Source organism: Propithecus coquereli, unplaced genomic scaffold (assembly GCF_000956105.1).
Source record: "Propithecus coquereli isolate 6110/MARCELLA unplaced genomic scaffold, Pcoq_1.0 Scaffold7, whole genome shotgun sequence".
NCBI lineage: Eukaryota > Metazoa > Chordata > Mammalia > Primates > Indriidae > Propithecus > Propithecus coquereli.
Window position 1 is genome coordinate 564,680 of NW_012153062.1, and position 19,088 is coordinate 583,767.

The 19,088-nt window shown below is 34.7% G+C and overlaps 1 protein-coding gene across 1 annotated transcript in view; it reads right to left on the minus strand.

Moving 5' to 3' along the window:
* The window catches only part of LOC105823801 (lipid phosphate phosphatase-related protein type 4), a 41,688-nt gene that overhangs the window by 16,245 nt on the left and 6,355 nt on the right, over positions 1-19,088 (minus strand). The window contains 1 exon segment of the mRNA XM_012661050.1: positions 2,848-3,033. Coding sequence (XP_012516504.1) covers positions 2,848-3,033 — 186 coding nt within the window.

The following is a 19,088-nucleotide window of genomic DNA, read 5'->3' on the forward strand; positions in this document are numbered from 1 at the left end:
TGTCTCTCCTTTGATTAAGAGGCACACGACAGCTGTGGAGGCCCTGTGGAGACCTGGGAATTGAGTAGGGCTTTAGTGGAAGGAGTTGGCACTGAGCTTCCCAGGTCAGCTTAGTAGAAGGGAGCCATGGTGGATTTCCCCTTTCATTTTTCAGGGTTTGAGAAAGCAAGCTTCAATCCTGAATCCCCCAGAAAGCATCCCTAAACTGCATAGTGAGAACTTATTATGGGAACTGAAGGAGTCAACAGAAGCAGTTACACAGTGATGAGGCCAAGGTCACCGTCCCCAGGACATGTAACAGTGTCAGCAAAGGAAGCGACCTGAGATAAATAGTGCTGGCAGGGACTGCCACAATTAAACTTGCTTTCCTAGCAACCTGATAAAATACCCTAGGGAAGGAAGATTTCTGGATATATAAAAAGCAAATTATTTACATACATGATTAAATATCAACACAGTCTTTACAGCAGTCATGAATATTTGTATGGTTGTTTATTTTATTTCAAATATATCAATTATAATAATTTTGGACACTTTGCCCCAGTTGGGATAAATGCTTTCTGGTGTGATAGATTTAAAGTCTATATTCTTTCTGCTCTGGTCAAATGACTAGATGGTATGGATTTTTGTTAAAAGTCTTGAGAAAAATGACAGGAAAATGCTGTTATTCTGAGCAATATTGCACTTTAAAAATGTTTTATTAGTCACAAAGTCTCAACTACTTCCAAGTACATCATTAATAGTTCGAATCACCTGGGAGTCACTGTGAATAATTCATTAAATTACAAAGTGTTTTGAGACCTCTTCACACCTAATGGGTCTGGGAGATGGACACGATTGAAGCTCTGACTCGGGTGGGGCAAAGGCAATATATGTAACCTAAACATTTGTACTCCTGTAATATGCTGAAATAAAAAAAATAAATATAATAAAGCTCTATGGGAAATTAAATTCCAATTTTATCTTCTGAGAATATTTTATATAATTTATTCATAATGTAATTAGCATGTTATGATTATTTAATATAAGGAAAGGGAAATTTTTTAAAATCTGTAGCTTTATAAAAGTATAGAGTTTAGAAGATCTATGCAGAAGCTTTTCTAAAACTTCTGTTGTACTGAACCTGAATAGGCCAATTAATTAGAATATCTTGTAAAAACTCCATTCAAATATAGGTTTTAATTTAATAAGTACTTCCTTTGACATTCATGAGCATAATAAAAGCAACACAAGAGCTCTTACCAGTAGAAATAAATGTTATTACCCTTGAAACATATTTCTTGTCCTTTGAGTAGTATTCTAGGGGCAGAAGAGATGGTGGAAAAGGTTGGCTACTTTTATTTATTAATAGATTTGTCTAAAAGTATGTTATTCATAATGTGTATTAACACATAAAGGCAATTATGTTTTTAAGTCATTTCCAGTAGACTAGGATATTTCTTTATGTACATATTTTATTTATTTATTTTAGGTTTTTAAATTAATACATAATGTACATATTTTTGGAGTAAATGTGATAATTTAATACATTCATATAATGCATAAAGATCAAATCAGAATAACTGGGATATGCATCACCTTAAATATTTAATAATACTATTTAAATACTCAAATATTAAAACTAAAACATCTTATTCTTTGAGTGTGTCTGTATGTGTGCACAGATGCATGGCTAGAATGTGAATTTTGACTTCTTTACTTTTCAATTGTTGATGCTCACCACTTATAATCAATAAAAAGTGATAATCTAGTAAAAAAATGAAACTGTGAGTGGTATTAAATTGCACCTTTGAGAAGAAAGTCTGTTGGCTATATAATTATTTGTTTTTCCCCCAGCTTTCCAGGCTTCAGATACCAAACACACACATGAGAAATATGTTAATTAGGAAGTGTATAAGAAATGTCATAAAAGCCATTCAAGGAGAGTTATACAGTTACAAAACTTTTCATAATGATTTATAGAAGTAAACATGAGGGATCAATCAAATTTGAAATCATATAATCTTCTTTAACTTTTAATGCCAATAATTTTAAGCTATTAACTATTTCTGACTGATGCTGTCAAAATATCTCAAAGACAAATTAGTGCAACCTCTGTGGAAAAGAATTTGGAGATACCTCAGAGAGCTAAAAATAGAAATACCATTCGATCCAGCAATAGCACTATTAGGCATCTACCCAAAAGAGCACAAAACATTCTACGATAAGGACATCTGCACCCGAATGTTTACGGCAGCACAATTCACTATTGCAAGAATGTGGAAACAACCCAAGTGCCCGTCAATCCATGAGTGGATTATCAAAATTTGGTATATGTTCACAATGGAATATTACTCAATCATAAGAAATGACAGTGATCTAGCACCTCTTACACTTTCCTGGATTAAACTTAAGCCCATTATCCAAAGTGGGGCACCACAAGAGCAGCAGAACGGGATCCATTTGTACTCACCATCAAATTGGTATTAACTAATCAACACATAAATGCACATATCAGAACAACATCTAGTGGATGCTAGGGAAGGGGGAGGGCGGTGGGAGGAGGGGGGAAGAGGGAGGAGGGGAGGGTATTTGTATACACAAGGAGGGCAATGCGCACTACCCGAAGGATGGACATATTTGAAACACGGACTTGGGGTGGGGGAACCAAGGGCAACACACGTAACCTAAACATCTGTACACCCATAATTTGCTGAAATAAATAAAAAAAAAAATCTCAAAGACATGATCTTTCTGGTTCAAGGTTTAGAGTTCACTTTTTCTTTGCTTTTGACCCATTTATTGTACAAATGTGGTCACTTTTAGTTTTCTGGGACTGACAAATGCAATTTGGGGGGCAATTCTTACCGTAATTGCTGGTCCAGCAAAAGCCAAGCTTAACAACATGAGGAATGGAATCGCCTCCTGGGTTGGTTCGATGTACGGCATACTAAGACTCCGGTCATAGCAGCTAAATCCAGAGTGTACGGGTTTGAAGACATCGGTGAGTTCAAGGAAGTAGAGGCTAACCACCGATGATGCCAATATAGGCAACTGAGAATGAAGAACATAGAAGATCAATTTATTCTTATATACCGGACATATATAGGATCAGGACATCTTGAAGCATAATAACGCTGCTCTCACTACTCCTCTCTGCTTCCAGAGTTGAAAATTATTCATAAATACTCCAATTCACCCAGTCCTATCATAGCCTGCTATGAGCCTTTGTCACCCCTCACCTTCTAACTGCTGCTCCCCCTTCACTCCTGCCCTCCCTCTTCATGCATCCATTTTCTACATTGCATTCCTGGTGGTTTTGTAAAAATATTTCAGATCACATCACTTCCTACCTCAACCATGCTAGTGATGACTATTCTACTTGAATAAAATCTGAATGCCATACCGTGGATGCAAAGTTCTGCATGCTTTGGTTCTTGCTTCAATTGCTTACTCTTCTTGTACCACGTTTTTACCACTCCTCAGCCCTGGCGCACTACAATCCAATTGGTCTTCACTCCTTTCCTGTACCAATCAATTCATTTCTGCCTAGGGTCCTCTGTACTTGCTGTTCCTTCTTCCTTTTATGTTCCTTCCCTGGCTCTTTACATGACTGACTTATTTTCATCATTTAATGATACCTCCCTGCACTCTCTATCTAAGGTAGCCCTTGATCCATCCTTCACTCTTTACCTTATCTTGTTTAATTTTTTTTCATGATACTTATCATTAACCGAAATTACTTTGCCAATTTAACATTTCACTTATTTATTTTTCATCTCTCCCTGATCTCCCACTGAAATAAATGCTCATAAAGTGAGAGTCTGTAAGGATTATTGATTGCTGAGTCCTCATTGCATAGAATTGTTCCTGCACAAGGTAGGCATGCAATATGTCATTTAATAATGTAATGAAGCAATAAATAGTTGTTGATAAATAACTAATTGAATAAATGAGTAAACCTTAATTTATTACAATAACTAGACTAGAGTTATCCAATTTAGCCAATAAAAATACAGGTCACTCAGTGAAATTAGAATTTTGGATAGTAATGAATAATTTTTAGTATAAGTATGTCCCATGTAATATTTGGGAGATATTTATACTAAAAATCATTTATTGTTTATCCAAAATTCTAACTTCACTGGGTGTCATCTGTTCATCTGGTTACTCTAAACAGGGCACAAAGTTCATTGAAGTCTTTAAGTACTTCAGTAGGTAGAGGTAGGTTACACAAATGAAAATAAGTGGCCTTGTGTTATAGAAAAGTATGTACATAGCTCACTTGTCCCCCCAGATGCCATCTCTATGTGCAGGCACTGCTCGACCCCTCCCCAAGAAACTACAAGGGGTTTACATTTTGGAGAAATTTAACAAGAACGTTAGCCACAATGGGGGCAAGTTTAATGCGTAAACTTTAAACTTTATGCATTGTACAATGTACTTTCTAGATTTTGTGCAGACTTTGTGTGTTCAATTATTCATTGATACAACCTATAATGTGCCAGGCATTATGTAGGTGCTAGCTAAAGGACAGTAAACAATACAGGGACTTGGCCATTGAGGAGCATAAACTTAGTGAGAGACTTACATTCAGGTAAAGAGAAAATATCGTGAATACTTTGCTTAATGCCAGACCTTTCAGAACCTGAAAATGCAAGTTTATATAACACTGAAAGAATTGTTTAGTTTGAGGCTTTGTTACTTGTGAAGGCCACAGTACTTATTTAAGCAAACAAGAAAGGTTTTTGATAAAGATATTATTGACCACCCATGATTTCTGGTTGTTTGGTTTTAAAAGAATAAATTTATAAAATAGCATTATGCCTTCTATTCCCAAGAGATCTTTTTTGTAATGAGGTGAGAATTAGGTTTATTAGAAAAATTAGTAATGTATGGTGATTAATATGGTGTTACCTTTCTGTTTTTCAGATGCATGCTTTTCAGAGAACAAAAAGTACATTAAAAACACTTATATTTTTCTTACCACAATCATTCGATCACTGCAAATATCTGATCATTCCTCCTCACTACTCCCCTCTCCTGCAGGAGTAGTGACTGTCAGTCTTGATGAATAAATCAGCACTTCATGGCACATGTGCATTATTGAAATTTCCACTTAAATCAGTATAAATATATTTTAGTTTTAATTTTAAAAACACTTCATATAGCACTTTACTATGTGCCAGACAAGTTCCTGTTTTAGAAATTTTAATTAATTTGATTATTAATTTTTAGCTAATTTAGCTTAAAACTTTCTATTGCGACATAAGATAGGTGCTAGTATGATCCTCATTTTGCAGATGGATAAGCCGTCACTGATAGTAAGTGGCAGAGGTGGATTTTGAACCCATAGATCTTGTTCCTAAGTCTTATATCCCTTGACCACTATTCTATGCTTCTTTTCCAAAAATGGGAATAGGGGGTTAGGAAAATGGAACACAAGTAGCATCAATTAACGGGAGTGCTGTTTAGCTCAAAGTTTTGTTTAGCCAAGGGTTTTTATTTGCAAATCTTTAGTTAAAATATATATCACTTAGTATAAATAGACATTGTCTTAAATGTATAGTTTCTATAAATTCAGAAGGGTCTCCTCTATTTATTTGAATATAAAATATTTTCCTTTTAGACCAGATTTTATGATCCACTTTCTTTCCTCTTTCTTGGATGCCTTTTTGGATCTTCTGCATGTATTTTCAGGTGGCAATCAGATCTGCGATCTTTAATACCCACCCAAATAAGGTGTGATCATCTCATTTTTAAATACTGATGTCCCAGTAAAGCAAATTTGATGTCTTCTGCAGAAAAGTGGACAAAATTTTATCAATATGACCAATCTGAAAATAAAGGAAATTTTTCCTAGTAGAGATATTCATCATTGAATTTTGTGGATGATTACTTTAGAACCTGCTTAACCACGCCAATGAGGATATAACCAAATGTGCTATTGTGTGTGTGTGTGTATAAATTGGAAAGGACACAGAATTTCACAAGTGTAGTAAAACCAATGGAGTCCCATTGTTTTCAAGGCACGTACAAGGTTCTAATATCAGTTCTTTCACTTCCTACTACCACTGTGACCTTGGAAATGTTTTTCTTAAATCGCAGTTTTCTTATCTATGAAGTAGGTACATTTGATAGTACCCATCATTACAGGACAGTTGAGAGGATAAAATGAGGTATTCCAAGCGAAAATCAACAATACATGGAAAAAAGAGTAGTGTATAAATGTTAGTAAGTATTGTTATAACTATTAACAATAATATACTCATCAAATGTCATCTTTCTCATGAGGCCTTACTTGATAATACCTTTGGAGAATAATTTCCTCACTTTTAATTTCCTACGACTTTTCAGGAAATTTTTACACACTGCACTTTATTATCTGCTATAAATTAGGTCTAGCCTTTTGCTTTGCCTCCCAAACTAAAATCTCCTAAAGGCAGGAGCCTACATTTTTATATTGCCACTAATAATATATCACAGTGACTTCCAATTATATGTACATATATATATGTGTCATAAATTGACATAAGAATGAAAATAATTTCTATCACTAATAATATTCAACTTAGTGCTTTCAGACATTAGCCTTCTTGAAACTGACAATTTTTCCAGTTATATCATTTCTCATTTATTAATATCTTCTATATTTTTAGAGAAGCAAGTTTCAAAACCTTCATTTGTTTTTAAAATAGGAATCATTTTTATTCCTTTTTTATATTTATTTTTCTGATTTTTTAAAAAAAGTATCTTTTACTCTTTGTCTTTTACATCAATTTTGTTTATAAGAAAGAGTTATTTGAACAAATTATTTAAAATATTTGGAAATTAAGTGATTTTTTACTGTACTGTATACTATACTGTATTTTACTATCCAAGTGTAATGAATTAAATGACAATGCTTATTTCTAACATATGTGTCTTCAAAGGTATCTATTATCTTTTGAAATGCTTAACAACATAAGTTTCTTTTGAGTGTAAGAAACTTAACAGATGGTATGTGCCAATTTTGGCATACAAATAGAATCAATGTACACATAGCAAAATTACATAGACTCGATTGTATTTAAAATGAGATTGGGGGAAAATGAGATTTAAAAAGAGATTTTAAAAGGTCTATATAGGCAGGCACTAAGAATTTTATTCTCTAGTTATGATGTAGCCAAGAGAAAAGTATGAACCGAGCTATTTTTATGCAGCAGTACAGAGGAGGGAGATTACCTTAGGATTAGGGAAGTGGTTTTCAAAAAGAAAAGATTGATTCTTGTAGTTACCATCTTCTAAGAACTTGTGAGTGAAAATAATAGAGTAATTTTTAAAAAGCAAATTTAACTTTTTTAGACAATAGGGCAAAAGAAAGGTGTTTCAAAAGATCACTTTTGCTAGATAGTATCGATTTTTCTGATGCCGATTTTAGAAAGAAAAATCTATAGTATATATTCATTTAGTGAAATATTTTATGGAATCTATCATGACATTTTGTCTAGGTCACATAGCGTACTTGCTTTTAGCATGGTGGTAATAAGAACAAGCTTTATTTTTTATTTGGGAGAGTTCACTTTGCCCTTAACCTATAGTATTACAGATCAGCTCCATTCTTAGACTTTTTAATGGCCAAAGTGAATTCAGAGCCCTATAAAATCCTCTTGAACTGATAGGAACCATAGTCACAAGGGGCCAATTCATATATATGACACTGATGGCTCATTCATTTACTTATGCATTCAACAAGTATATATTGAGAGGCCACTAGTACTAGGCCTTGCTCTAGGTCCTGGGAATGTAGTTGAGAAAAAATGAAGCCCTTATTGTCATGAATATTTCATGCTAGTTGAGGAAGACAGATAAAAAATGAAAAATAATATCAGAAAGAATATATGCTATAAAGAAGAGGGCTGTGGTAATTAATTGCCTGAATTCATATTTTAGATCAAGGAAGACGTATCTGAGCAGGTGTCATTTAAGCAGAGACTCAAACGGGCAAGAAAGAACTAACCATATAAAAACCAGGTAAAAAGCATAATCAGATGAAGGAAGTGATACAGGATGAAGTCAGAGAGGTAGATTTGGGACCAGATTTTTACAGACAATTGAAGTCCATGGTTAGGAGTTAGATTTTTATTCAAAGTAGGTTCAGAAACATTTTGGAGGGTTAAGCAGAGGTGCGATATGATTTGAAATGTATTTTACAAAGATCATCCTGGCTGCTGGATTGAGAATGATTGTAGCGAGTCAAAAGTACAAAGAGGGTGACAATTTAGAAAGCTCTTCAAAGCTCGCAAATATTTACTGAATACCTAGTAGGTGCTAGGCACTTCTCTGTGTAAGGAATATAGCAGTAAACCAGAGAAAACTCCCTGCACTCACGAAGCTTACATTTTAGTGCATGCACGGCAATTGCAGAAATCCGGGCAAGAGATGAGGTGGCTGTGCTAGGGCATAGCGCTGGTAATACAAATTGGCAGATTCTTGATATGGTTTTGGAGACAGAAATGACAGGATTTGTTTATAGGCTGATCAGTGAAGAAGAGAAAACAATAAAAGTTGACTTCAAGGATTTGGAGTTTGTGCAATTGGGCCAGTGGTGTCATTTCCTGGAATGGGAAGAAACTTGGGTAGGAGGAATCTAAGGTTCTGTTTTGGAAACAGTGACATGTCTTTTAGTTATTAAAGTGTAGCTGTCACGAAGAGAGTCAGATGCCAATCTGGAGCTACAGGGAGAGTCCAGGGCTGGAGGTATGAAGCTGCAAGTCATCGGTGCGGGACGATTTAAGCAGCAGCATCTTCACTTTTGAAGGATACTTGCACAAGACATTTCAAAGTTAAATTACTTTGGTTTTAGTATGAGAAATGTCACAAGAAGTCAAAGAAAATAATTGTGTATATTCGTATCACTCATATGGAAGAGATAATCTAAGAAAAAAAAGAATACTTTTTATATTAATAACAAATTTAAAATGGGAGGCTTGGAACCAATCTTGATGAATATCCCCAAATCATATAAAACGTGAAATTCAAAACATTATAATATCCTGAAATGAAATTCAAACTGGAAAAAATATGAGCAGATCAAAGCAATTTTATTAAATCCTGTAGCCTTGAAGAAGGTTGTCACAGGTCAACACACAATGATGAGGGAATTTTCTACTTCCTACAGCACAATCTTCAGTAACATTCTGTAGTATTTTTTGCCTTGTAGCTGATACAGATTGTTTCCTTCAAGGACTGACAATAATAATAACTAATAATATAGTATAAGATTTTATGGTTTATAAAACTATTCTCACCCTAATTGTAGCTTATTCAGATTAGCTATATAAAACCTCAAAAATATAGATTATAAAAATACACTAACACTTGTAGTGTCATTAAGGGCAAGAATTGGTCAGAATGAGTCTGTAACATCATTCAAGGTCTAGAAATCTAAACTAGTTTTCACACATAAAATGGATGTCACTTACATGACATATATAGATACAAATTGAAAAGGGGCAATGTGATTGAGGGAAACCAATGGTGGCTTTGGAATCAGGAGAAGCCAGTTTCTCCCCTCATTCATTCTGCCAGCTTCTGGGATTTGGGCAAGTCACCCTTTCTGGGCCTCAGTGAAATGAGGAATTTCTTAGGTTGCCATCTAATTTTAAAATGCTCAATGTACTGTGATGATTTAAGAATCATCCTCTCATTTCTTTCACACTGTCACTGCCCTATATAAAGCACTACATTTTATAAAATCTCTGTTCTCTCCACAATTTGTTTCACCCTCCACAATGCTTCCAGACTAATTTTGCTAGAATTCACACCTGGTCATGCATTTAGTAGTGCCCCTCTAACAACAAAATAAAGTGCATTTTTTTTAGAATGACATTTATAACTTTTTATAATATGGCCTCAATCTACCTTTCTTGGTTATTTTTTTTCTGCCTACTCTCCACCCTCCTAACCCAGAAACACAGCCTACGTTCCCATTATACTTATATTTCAAAAAGACATCCTTTAGTCTCTGCTTTACCTTACGTTTCCACATTTATTTTTCATGAAAATTATACTTATTCTTTCAGTTTTAAATCACATAATCTTTTTCTCCCTGAAACCTTCTACATGTTCTCCAAATCAGAAACCAAGACTTGCCTCATGTACTTTATGTGTAACTTTATCAAAGTACCTGTTAGTCTGTCTTTGACTGTACTGATTGCTTTATTACCTGCCCTTGTCCTAAGGTCAAGTACTTAAAAGTGAGAACATTGAAATTCACACAGTGCTTTGAATGTTTTTGGTATCCAGCAAATGTTTGCTGAATTTAATTGAAAGAAATCAGGAAATTACTATTAAAGGAAAAAAAACCATGGACAATTTCTTAACAATACATAGCATATTTTGAGGACTTAGGTGTCAGATACTGTGCTAAGTTTAATAGATTGCTACATTCAATCTATACCTTATAAAGTATCTATTAGTGTCCCCAACTTGCACATGAGAAAACTGAGGCAGAGACAGGTTACATAAATTACACAATAGTCTAAAGCCAGTAAGTAGGAGCACTCAGATTCCTATCCAGGTGCCGAAGTGGAGGAAAAGTGCTCTAAACTGCTTTGCTCATGGTTCTCAACCTGTTTTCCCCCCTCGATGCTGCCACAAGGGCTGCAATTTCCAAATGATGTTAGGGGAAAGGTGTGGTTTGAAAAAGCTCATCTTGGCAGGGCATGGTGGCTCACGCCTGTAATCCTAGCACTCTGGGAGGCTGAGGCAGGCAGATTGTTTGAGCTCAGGGGTTTGAGACCAGCCTGAGCAAGAGCGAGACCCCATATCTACTAAAAATAGAAAGAAATTAGCTGGACAACCAAAAATATATAGAAAAATTAACTGGGCATGGTGGTGCTTGCCTGTAGTCCCAGCTACTCAGGAGGCTGAGGCAGGAGGATCGCTCGAGCCCAGGAGTTTGAGGTTGCTGTGAGCTAGGCTGACGCCACGTCACTCTAGCCCTGGCAACACAGTGAGACTCTGTCTCAAAAAAAAAAAAAAGGCCATCCTGTTGCTCTTAATTCTTAAATATTCTTTAACACTTTCTCTGCTCACTTCCTCCTTCTTCTCACTCAAACATGACAATGGCTGTTTTTTTGGTTGAAATCTAAGATCTATCCTCTCTAGAACTCATTTCACTTTCAGTAGAATTTATTAGGCTTTTATTCAGACCTATAAAGAAAAGGATATTTATTGAATTCTTATTTAGACATTTCCATTTCCTCCTAATTATCTCATTTAATTCTTACAACCTCCTTGAGAGTTTTAAGATAAATTTTTAGATAAATTTTAAGATAAAGACCATGCCCCAGATAAGTTAAATAGCATGCCCGACTTCTAAGGCCTGCAACTGAAACCTGGTCTGTTAAATTCCTGGAAGCACGTGCACCAATGTACCCTGCTGCCATTCTGCCACATGTCACCATCTGGCACTAGTCTAGTGCTTTTCAGGAAAGGATAGCCCCAGGCTTCAATGAGAATGCCAGCTTAAAGGACAGAAGCTGAGAGGCGGCCATGTGCGTGAGGGCACTCTGAGCGAAGGGGCAGCAGGCATTTCCAAATCACACTCTTCAGTATGATCCGTCATGGTATTCCAGGGTCTGGAAGGTTCTTCCTTGTGCAGTTGCTCCAAAGTCATTATTGTTATTTTGTTTTTGGTAATATCTTAAGAGCCTTTAATTATATTTTGAATATGATCTGCTTTTATTTTCACTTTTGTCTTCCTTAGTGAATCATTTCTAATATATAATAACAGAAAAGGGGTACACTTAAGGCTACAGATGTTTTCCTACTTTTAGTGCTTCCTTGGGATCGCTTTCTCTGGCTGCCCAGACAGATCCTGACGAATGCCCTGATCTTAGCAATTGTCATATGTGGTGGCGATTGTTCCTTTATGGTCTCTGCTATTCTACCGCAAGACCTTTGAGAGCAGAGAAATTGTCTCATTCACTTCTTTATCCCTGACATACTGGATGTCGTCAATGTAGAATAAATTCATATATATATGGATGATTTGAAGAGAGATGCCAATGTTTAGACAGTTCTTGTAGTATAGTTAAAAATTTCTCCCAGTTAAAAGTACAGTCCTGTAGTGTAGGTTAAAAAAAAAAATACCACAGCTAAAAGATTCTCATTTACTTCTACTACAAGAAAATGCTTTCTACTTTGAATTTCTGGAATTCTAATGATTTTGTTAGCATTAAAAATCCACAAAACTTAAATTGGGTACTCCAAATAGCAATGGTAATTAATAGAGAATAGCTACCAGACCTAATGTATATATTCGGTGTAACGGGGGAAAATCTGTTCTTTTATGTCTTTGTGCCTGAATATGAACTACATTTTTATAGTTCTGAAAGGACTAATTACAGTCACTCAATGGTCTAACAGTAAAGTCTAAAATAATAAATGGCTGTTTTATTTCCTGAATATTGATCTTTCATTAGGCTTGGGGTAGTAGACTTTATAATCACCAGCCTTAACCTCAGGTTCTGAAGATTGTTCCTGTTACATAGGCACTGAAGTAAGTGCATTGTCTTGGAAAGCATTTTGTTCTTTAAAGCAAATCAGAGACTAAGACCTGAGGCTGATGACCTGAATTTCAATTGTTAAAAGTAATTGCTTTTAAATCCTTTTTTCTAGGTATAATTTCTTTTCCCTTACAAAATATAGCTGACTTTAAAAATTATGGATACTAATAGTAATTTAATGCTACTAATATATGCCAGGTACCATTTAAAGTACTTTACATGCCTGAAGTCAAGCAATATTCACAAAATCTCTTTGATGAAGGTACTATTATTATTGCCACTTTACAGATGAGGGAACTGAGGTTACATGAGATTACATTACTTGTACAAAGTTATACAGTGAGATGACATGATTCGTGCAAGGTTATACAGCTTGTTAGCTGGATTACAAACTCAAAAAATCTGGCTCCTAAGTTCATGTTTGTGATTATTTGTACATATTTCCTCTTCCTAGAAACTTCCACTATACCTTCTCAAAGACATTGAGAAATAGCCAAAAAAAAAAAAAAAGAAGTGAAGGAGAGAACATTTTCTCTTTCCATAATGTGAATGCCACCCTACAGTCTCTGCAGTGAGTGGTATCATGCATATAGTTTTTGATATCTTTTTAAAAATATAAGATATTAATATACTCAAACTAAATAGGGTTTTCACTATTAGTGGGACTGTTTTATTCATATAGAGAAAGCATATAGATGTTCACATAAACAATCTGACAAATTACATAGTACCTTTGGGATACAACACATATTTCTTAATATCAAACAAAACAGGAGTTAAGGGAAAAAAATTTCTGTTGCAATAATATCAGTTAAACGAAACGTAACTAAAAATTCTGTATTTGAAATATGATATAAAAGAAGCAAATTTCTGATTTTGAAGTATTTTGAAATTATTTTTTTCACATTGTTTACTAAAATAAAGTATCACATTTATAATTAAACCATTTTACTTAAACAAAATGAAAGTGCATATTTTCTATTATGTATAATTATTCAATTTATTTAATAAATATTTTCTGGGTGTTTACTATGTACCTGATATATTTTATTTGACCTTTTAATTATCCAGAGAAGGGATTTCTAATCTAATTTCAGAGATGAAAAACTAATATGACAAGCCTCTCTTGCCCTCTAAGCTTGTCTTTTACATACTTAGATGCACATTTAGATGCTCATTATGAGTCCTTCTTCAAAATTAAAATTTTCCAATGCTGTCAAAGGCCTTATTTATTTAAATGTTATCTTTGAAAGGGATCAGTGCACATTAAAGAGATAATGAAGTTGAGATGCAAACGTGGAACATTAATAACCACTATTTTATTTTTTAACATCTTAATGCTGTGATTAAATTAGTTAAATTAAGTAGGATTGTGTTATGTATTTCACTGTAAGATGCATCGAAAAGTCAGATGGACAATATATGTAAACCAAATGCAAGATAATATGAAATTCAAGTACATCTGACAAAGAAACACCTTTTATTACTAAAGACTTAAATGAATAAATCTAGCTACTGTTGAATTGCTTGACCAGCATAATAACTTGGGAAAGCAAGTGGTTTAAATTGAGACTAAATGAGGTTTTATTCATATATATATATAAATTGAAATTCAATATAATATATTAATATACATATATATACACACATACATATGTGTGTGTGTGCGTGTGTGTGTGTGTGTGTGTGTGTGTGTGTACACAGTATATATATATGTGTGTATGTGTGATACATATGTGTGTGTGTGCGTGTGTGTGTGTGTGTGTGTGTGTTTTTAAAATGCTTTGGGAAACTTAGAGTTTTTCCTGGTGTCAAGCACAGATCTGTGGCAGGTGGCCCAATAGAATGGAAAGATTCTTAAGCTGGAAGGATACTTAAGCAGGGTTGCGACCAATGAAGTTTTATAACCAACCTCCCCATCCACTTCAGTGAATAGCCATCAACTAGAGATTCATTCAACCCTTGCTTTTATGCTAAGCTTTAAGCAGTCTCTTACTTTGGCAACCCAACCCGCGGGTATGTGGAACTAAGCAGCTCCATATTGCTCCTAGAGAAGGGGAAGTTCCTGCCTCGTTGCCCAAGCTCAGTCTCTGCCCCTCTGTTATACTAAACAGCTTCTGGCTAGACTGTAAATTACTGTCATCTCTGTGATTTTTTAACATGGCCTGGAAAATGAAGAAACAACATAGGAAAGAATGTGGAACTGAGGCACAGCTCTCCAAGGTCCTCGTGCTTCTTGGGGTCATGCCCTATGAGACATCTATTACTCCTCTCTCCCTACTCCGCCACACTGACCTTTGAAATCTTAGGAAGGTGAAGGGGTGGTGGTGGAGGAAGGAGCAGAGCCTTTTGAATCTGGTGGACTGGGGCCTTTGAAATGAGCACTTCTTAATGTTTCTTATAGCCCCATGGAGCAGGCATCTTCTAGGAGGTGCTGCACTTGGTCTTTTTTAATCATGTTGGAACATACATCTGGGCACTGAAGTCTTAACAATTTCTTCCCCCTTTTCTGAACAGGATTGAAAGGACCACTAGCCTTTAGGGTCAGCCAGAGAATACTGAGGCCAAGGCCAATGCCAAAGCCGAGGTTCAGTCCAGGTTCTCCCTATTTTCATTAAGTTGCTGGATTTCTTGACAAACACAACAATTAATGCATCACAAATTTATTGAGACCTTAAGGTCTGCTCTCTGCTATGTGCATTGCTCTAGAGGATGGAGTTAAAAAATAAATAATAAAAAGAATTCTTCCTTAATTATCTCCTGGTCCAGCCATCTAAAAAATCACTAGAACCAATATTTTCTGTGAAACAACCACATAGTCTGAGACTTAAACATCAAAAAATATACCATCATCAAATAACTTTTCTTCATACACATAAAATTCAACTAGAAGCTAGAAACCAAATGAGGTCTTAGAGCAGAGGAGTTTTCAAAAGTTCATCTCTCTGTAGTACATAGTTTACAACAGATTGCTGACCATATTTTTTATAAGGATTTCCCATAAAGACTTATTATTTATGTCCAAATCTTCACAGTTGGATGTTCTCCATGTTTCAATCATGTAAATCTCAGTTGCATTTCCAGATTATTACCCAAGGGGTAAAAAACCTATTAATTCTTTAGGGTTTATTCAATTGCCTTAAAGAAAAGAGTTCAAAGAATTTTGAGCTAATAGCCTAACTAAGGCACTTATTCCCAAAGATTGGATTGTCCTTTGATTCATTCATAAGTTTTTGGAAAGCATAATATTATTCATTTCACAGATGGCAAAATTGAAGCATGGGAAGATACTTAATTTGCACTGGACAGACCCTACAGCTGACAAGTTTATATATGGTACCATAGAACTCTGAGAAGATGAGAATGTCAATGTCTCACAGAACATGGGCTTACCAACAACCTTGGAAGGAGGACTTTCAGTAGAATATTACACAAGTACTGTAAATGTATATGTATATGCATATGTATATGTATATGCAAAGTGCTCAGTAAATGAAAATTTTCCTTCCTAACTAGGTCAAGATAAGGGCACTTAAGGCAAGTTGTCTCCATTTTGTGAGTCTGTCTATGTGCCTCTATCAATAAGAATGAGCAGGAATTCCGATAAGGATTTGTTGTTAATGTATTTATACCTTATAACATATTGCTGTATCATTGTAAGCATATTGTATACAACATACATAAATGTGTGATACCAAAAAAAAAATGAAGAAAATAAATCCCTTTCTATGAAATCTAGTAATATCTGAAGCCACAGAAAAAAGTTTACTTTAGACAAGATGGAGGAAGGAGTGTCGGTAAATAGGAAGGAGAAAATTCATTTCCTAGGCACTGACTCACTGATCTTGCTTTAGAAACTGTTGGCCGTGTTACATAACCTATGCATAATTCAAAGGTCATTAAAAACTCTAACCTGACCATAATATTTTGACCATTTTAAAATGAGGAAAATGAGGCTTGGAGGAAGTAAGTTACTTGCCCAAGATTACAAAGCTAATAAGTAAACTAAATAAACCAAAAAAACTATATTCTTTTTTATAAAAGTAAATATGTATCTAATAGCTTGTTCTACCACAGGCACAAAGGTTGTCTGTTGACATTTGTGCCATTTGTATCTAAAATAGCTTTAGATGAAATTTAAAACTGCAAGGTCTTTGCTTCAATGATGCCATTCTTTGAAGTCTCAATTCTCAAACAATCCATAGGTATGCTCCAGATCATAAAATGAGCATACATATAACTAAGAGACAAGGATTCATATAGACTTTGGAGATTGATTTAATCTTAAATTGTTCAATAATCCCTGAAACAGAGCAATATCTCTGATGGGACATTCATCATGATTTATTTTACAAATAAAAATGTCTCTACCAGCTGATAAAAGACAATTAAAGAAAAATTTATTTTCATATTATTAGTCCTGTTTTATTCCATCCATTTAGAAATTTATTGAAATTCTACTATAGACTAGAAAGTATGCCACTAATGGATCCATATCATTTCCATTAATTTAACCAAAAGGCACATTACAAGCAATCAATACATATGTAGTCAATGAATAAATAAATAGTTATGAAAGTACAAAACAGATTATACCCTGGGATTTCATTTTAGCACCCTTTATTGGAGAACATTTAATATAAGATTGGTCTCTTTTGGACAGAGTTTCTGAAGCATACCTAGAACTTTATTAAATGGCACTTTACCTCTAAGCAATCCCATAGCACAGGCTTTTGGTGAGAGTATTAAATCCACACCTATTTCCATTGTTCCCACTCTCAAATATCATTCTTCCATTAAATGTACTGATTCCTTATTTACCTTTTCCACAAAATACACTGACTTTAATTACCCATATTTTCCCATCTTTAATTTATACCTAAGTGGTCTAATGTCAGTTTTAGAAGAACAGACAGAGCCATCTTGTTACAGAGAATAAGAAAGCAATTATCCTCCTCTATGTTGACTGACATTGTTTCGTGATTAAAAACCAACTAAATGGTAATGGACCTAAGTGGCAATAGGTTCAGAGTCTAATTCCTGACAGGAAAAGCACCTCAACATTAATTATGTCAAAATTAGTATTTCTATCCTTGGCATTTGCATTCCAAAATTCATTTGACCATAAGGAAATTACTCCATTCAGTAGTTATCTGGAAGTATATGTGTCAGCTAATCCATTCTAGAAGAAATCATAAAAAGCTGAGATGATCATGATGCTCATAATTAGACATTTCACAGTTTAAATGCAAACTTCTTATTTTCTTGTGGCCAAGATGGGATAAGAATACTACTTGGGTTTTAAGCAAGTTCTTGGACTTCTCTGAGCCTCAGTTACTCAATTTGTAAAACAGAGTTAGTATCTACTTCTCGGTTGCATTTGAAGGATCAAATGAGATAATGTATGTGAAAATTTTACATTAAACTATAGCAGAAAATTCAAAGTTATTTTTGCTTTAACATGTTTAATGCAATGTGGTGCTGTGAAATGTGTTTAAAAGTTAGCACAAAGAGCTAGCACAATTTATTCACATGTAGAACTAGAATTACCTGTATTTTAAATGTCATAACCCAGAGGGAAACTGTCTAATATAAGGAATTCTAGAAATAGTAGTAATTAGGAGAAAGCACTAGAACAGGAGTCAAGAGACCTAGGACCTCTTCCTGATCAGATATTAGCCATAGAGTGTCTTCCAGTAACAGCCTTTTCAAGCCACAAGTTTCTTATATGTGATAGAAGAAACAGTCAGACAAGATGTTCTTGAATTACATAATTTTATGAGATTTAATTCCTTTTAATAAAATTTTTTAATTCTGTAATAAGACATTTCCTTGAAAGGAAAAATATTCAATTCTCAACAAGCTGTGGAAAACGCCTTTTGCAATTTCATTGCCACTTGCTCTCCAGGCTTATTCGCTGCTGGCATAAACAAGCTACTGTGCTAAGATGGCAAAACTGTGTTTACAGTTTACACACATACTTTGATTAATGGTACTGCTTCTTGTTTGAGATATAATAAACTAAACTTTTGATTCGAAAAAAAAATAAGACATTTCCTCACATTTTTTTTAAAGAGAGGTTTTTTTGAGAAATAGTCTATGCTGTATCCATAAGCTGAGAGGAAATCTGTTTGCCATGAGTGATATTTTTAATACATTTACAACATAAACAGCAATAATTGTGTCTTAAATGCTTTTTATTTAACAAGGCAATTCAAACAACCAAAATACCTAAAGGTGTTTCCCTGGTTTGCTCACATGCACTTCACTCCTACCTTCAATTTTCTCATGCTTCTCTCTCTCACTCTATTATCTTGTTGAGATTCTTTATTCCATGTTCTCTCATTCTCATAGACCTCTAGATTCTGCTTTTCTAAACTTTATTTCAGTCTCATGTCTTCCCTCTCACCCCACCCACAGTTCCTCATTAAACTCCATAGGAGACTCATGGGTACCATTTATACTTGCCCAAAGGAAGCTTCTTTTTAGATGCAAAGTCATTGTGCCTTCAAAACATCCATGTCAAAAATTAAATCAGTTACCGTTGAGTAGGAA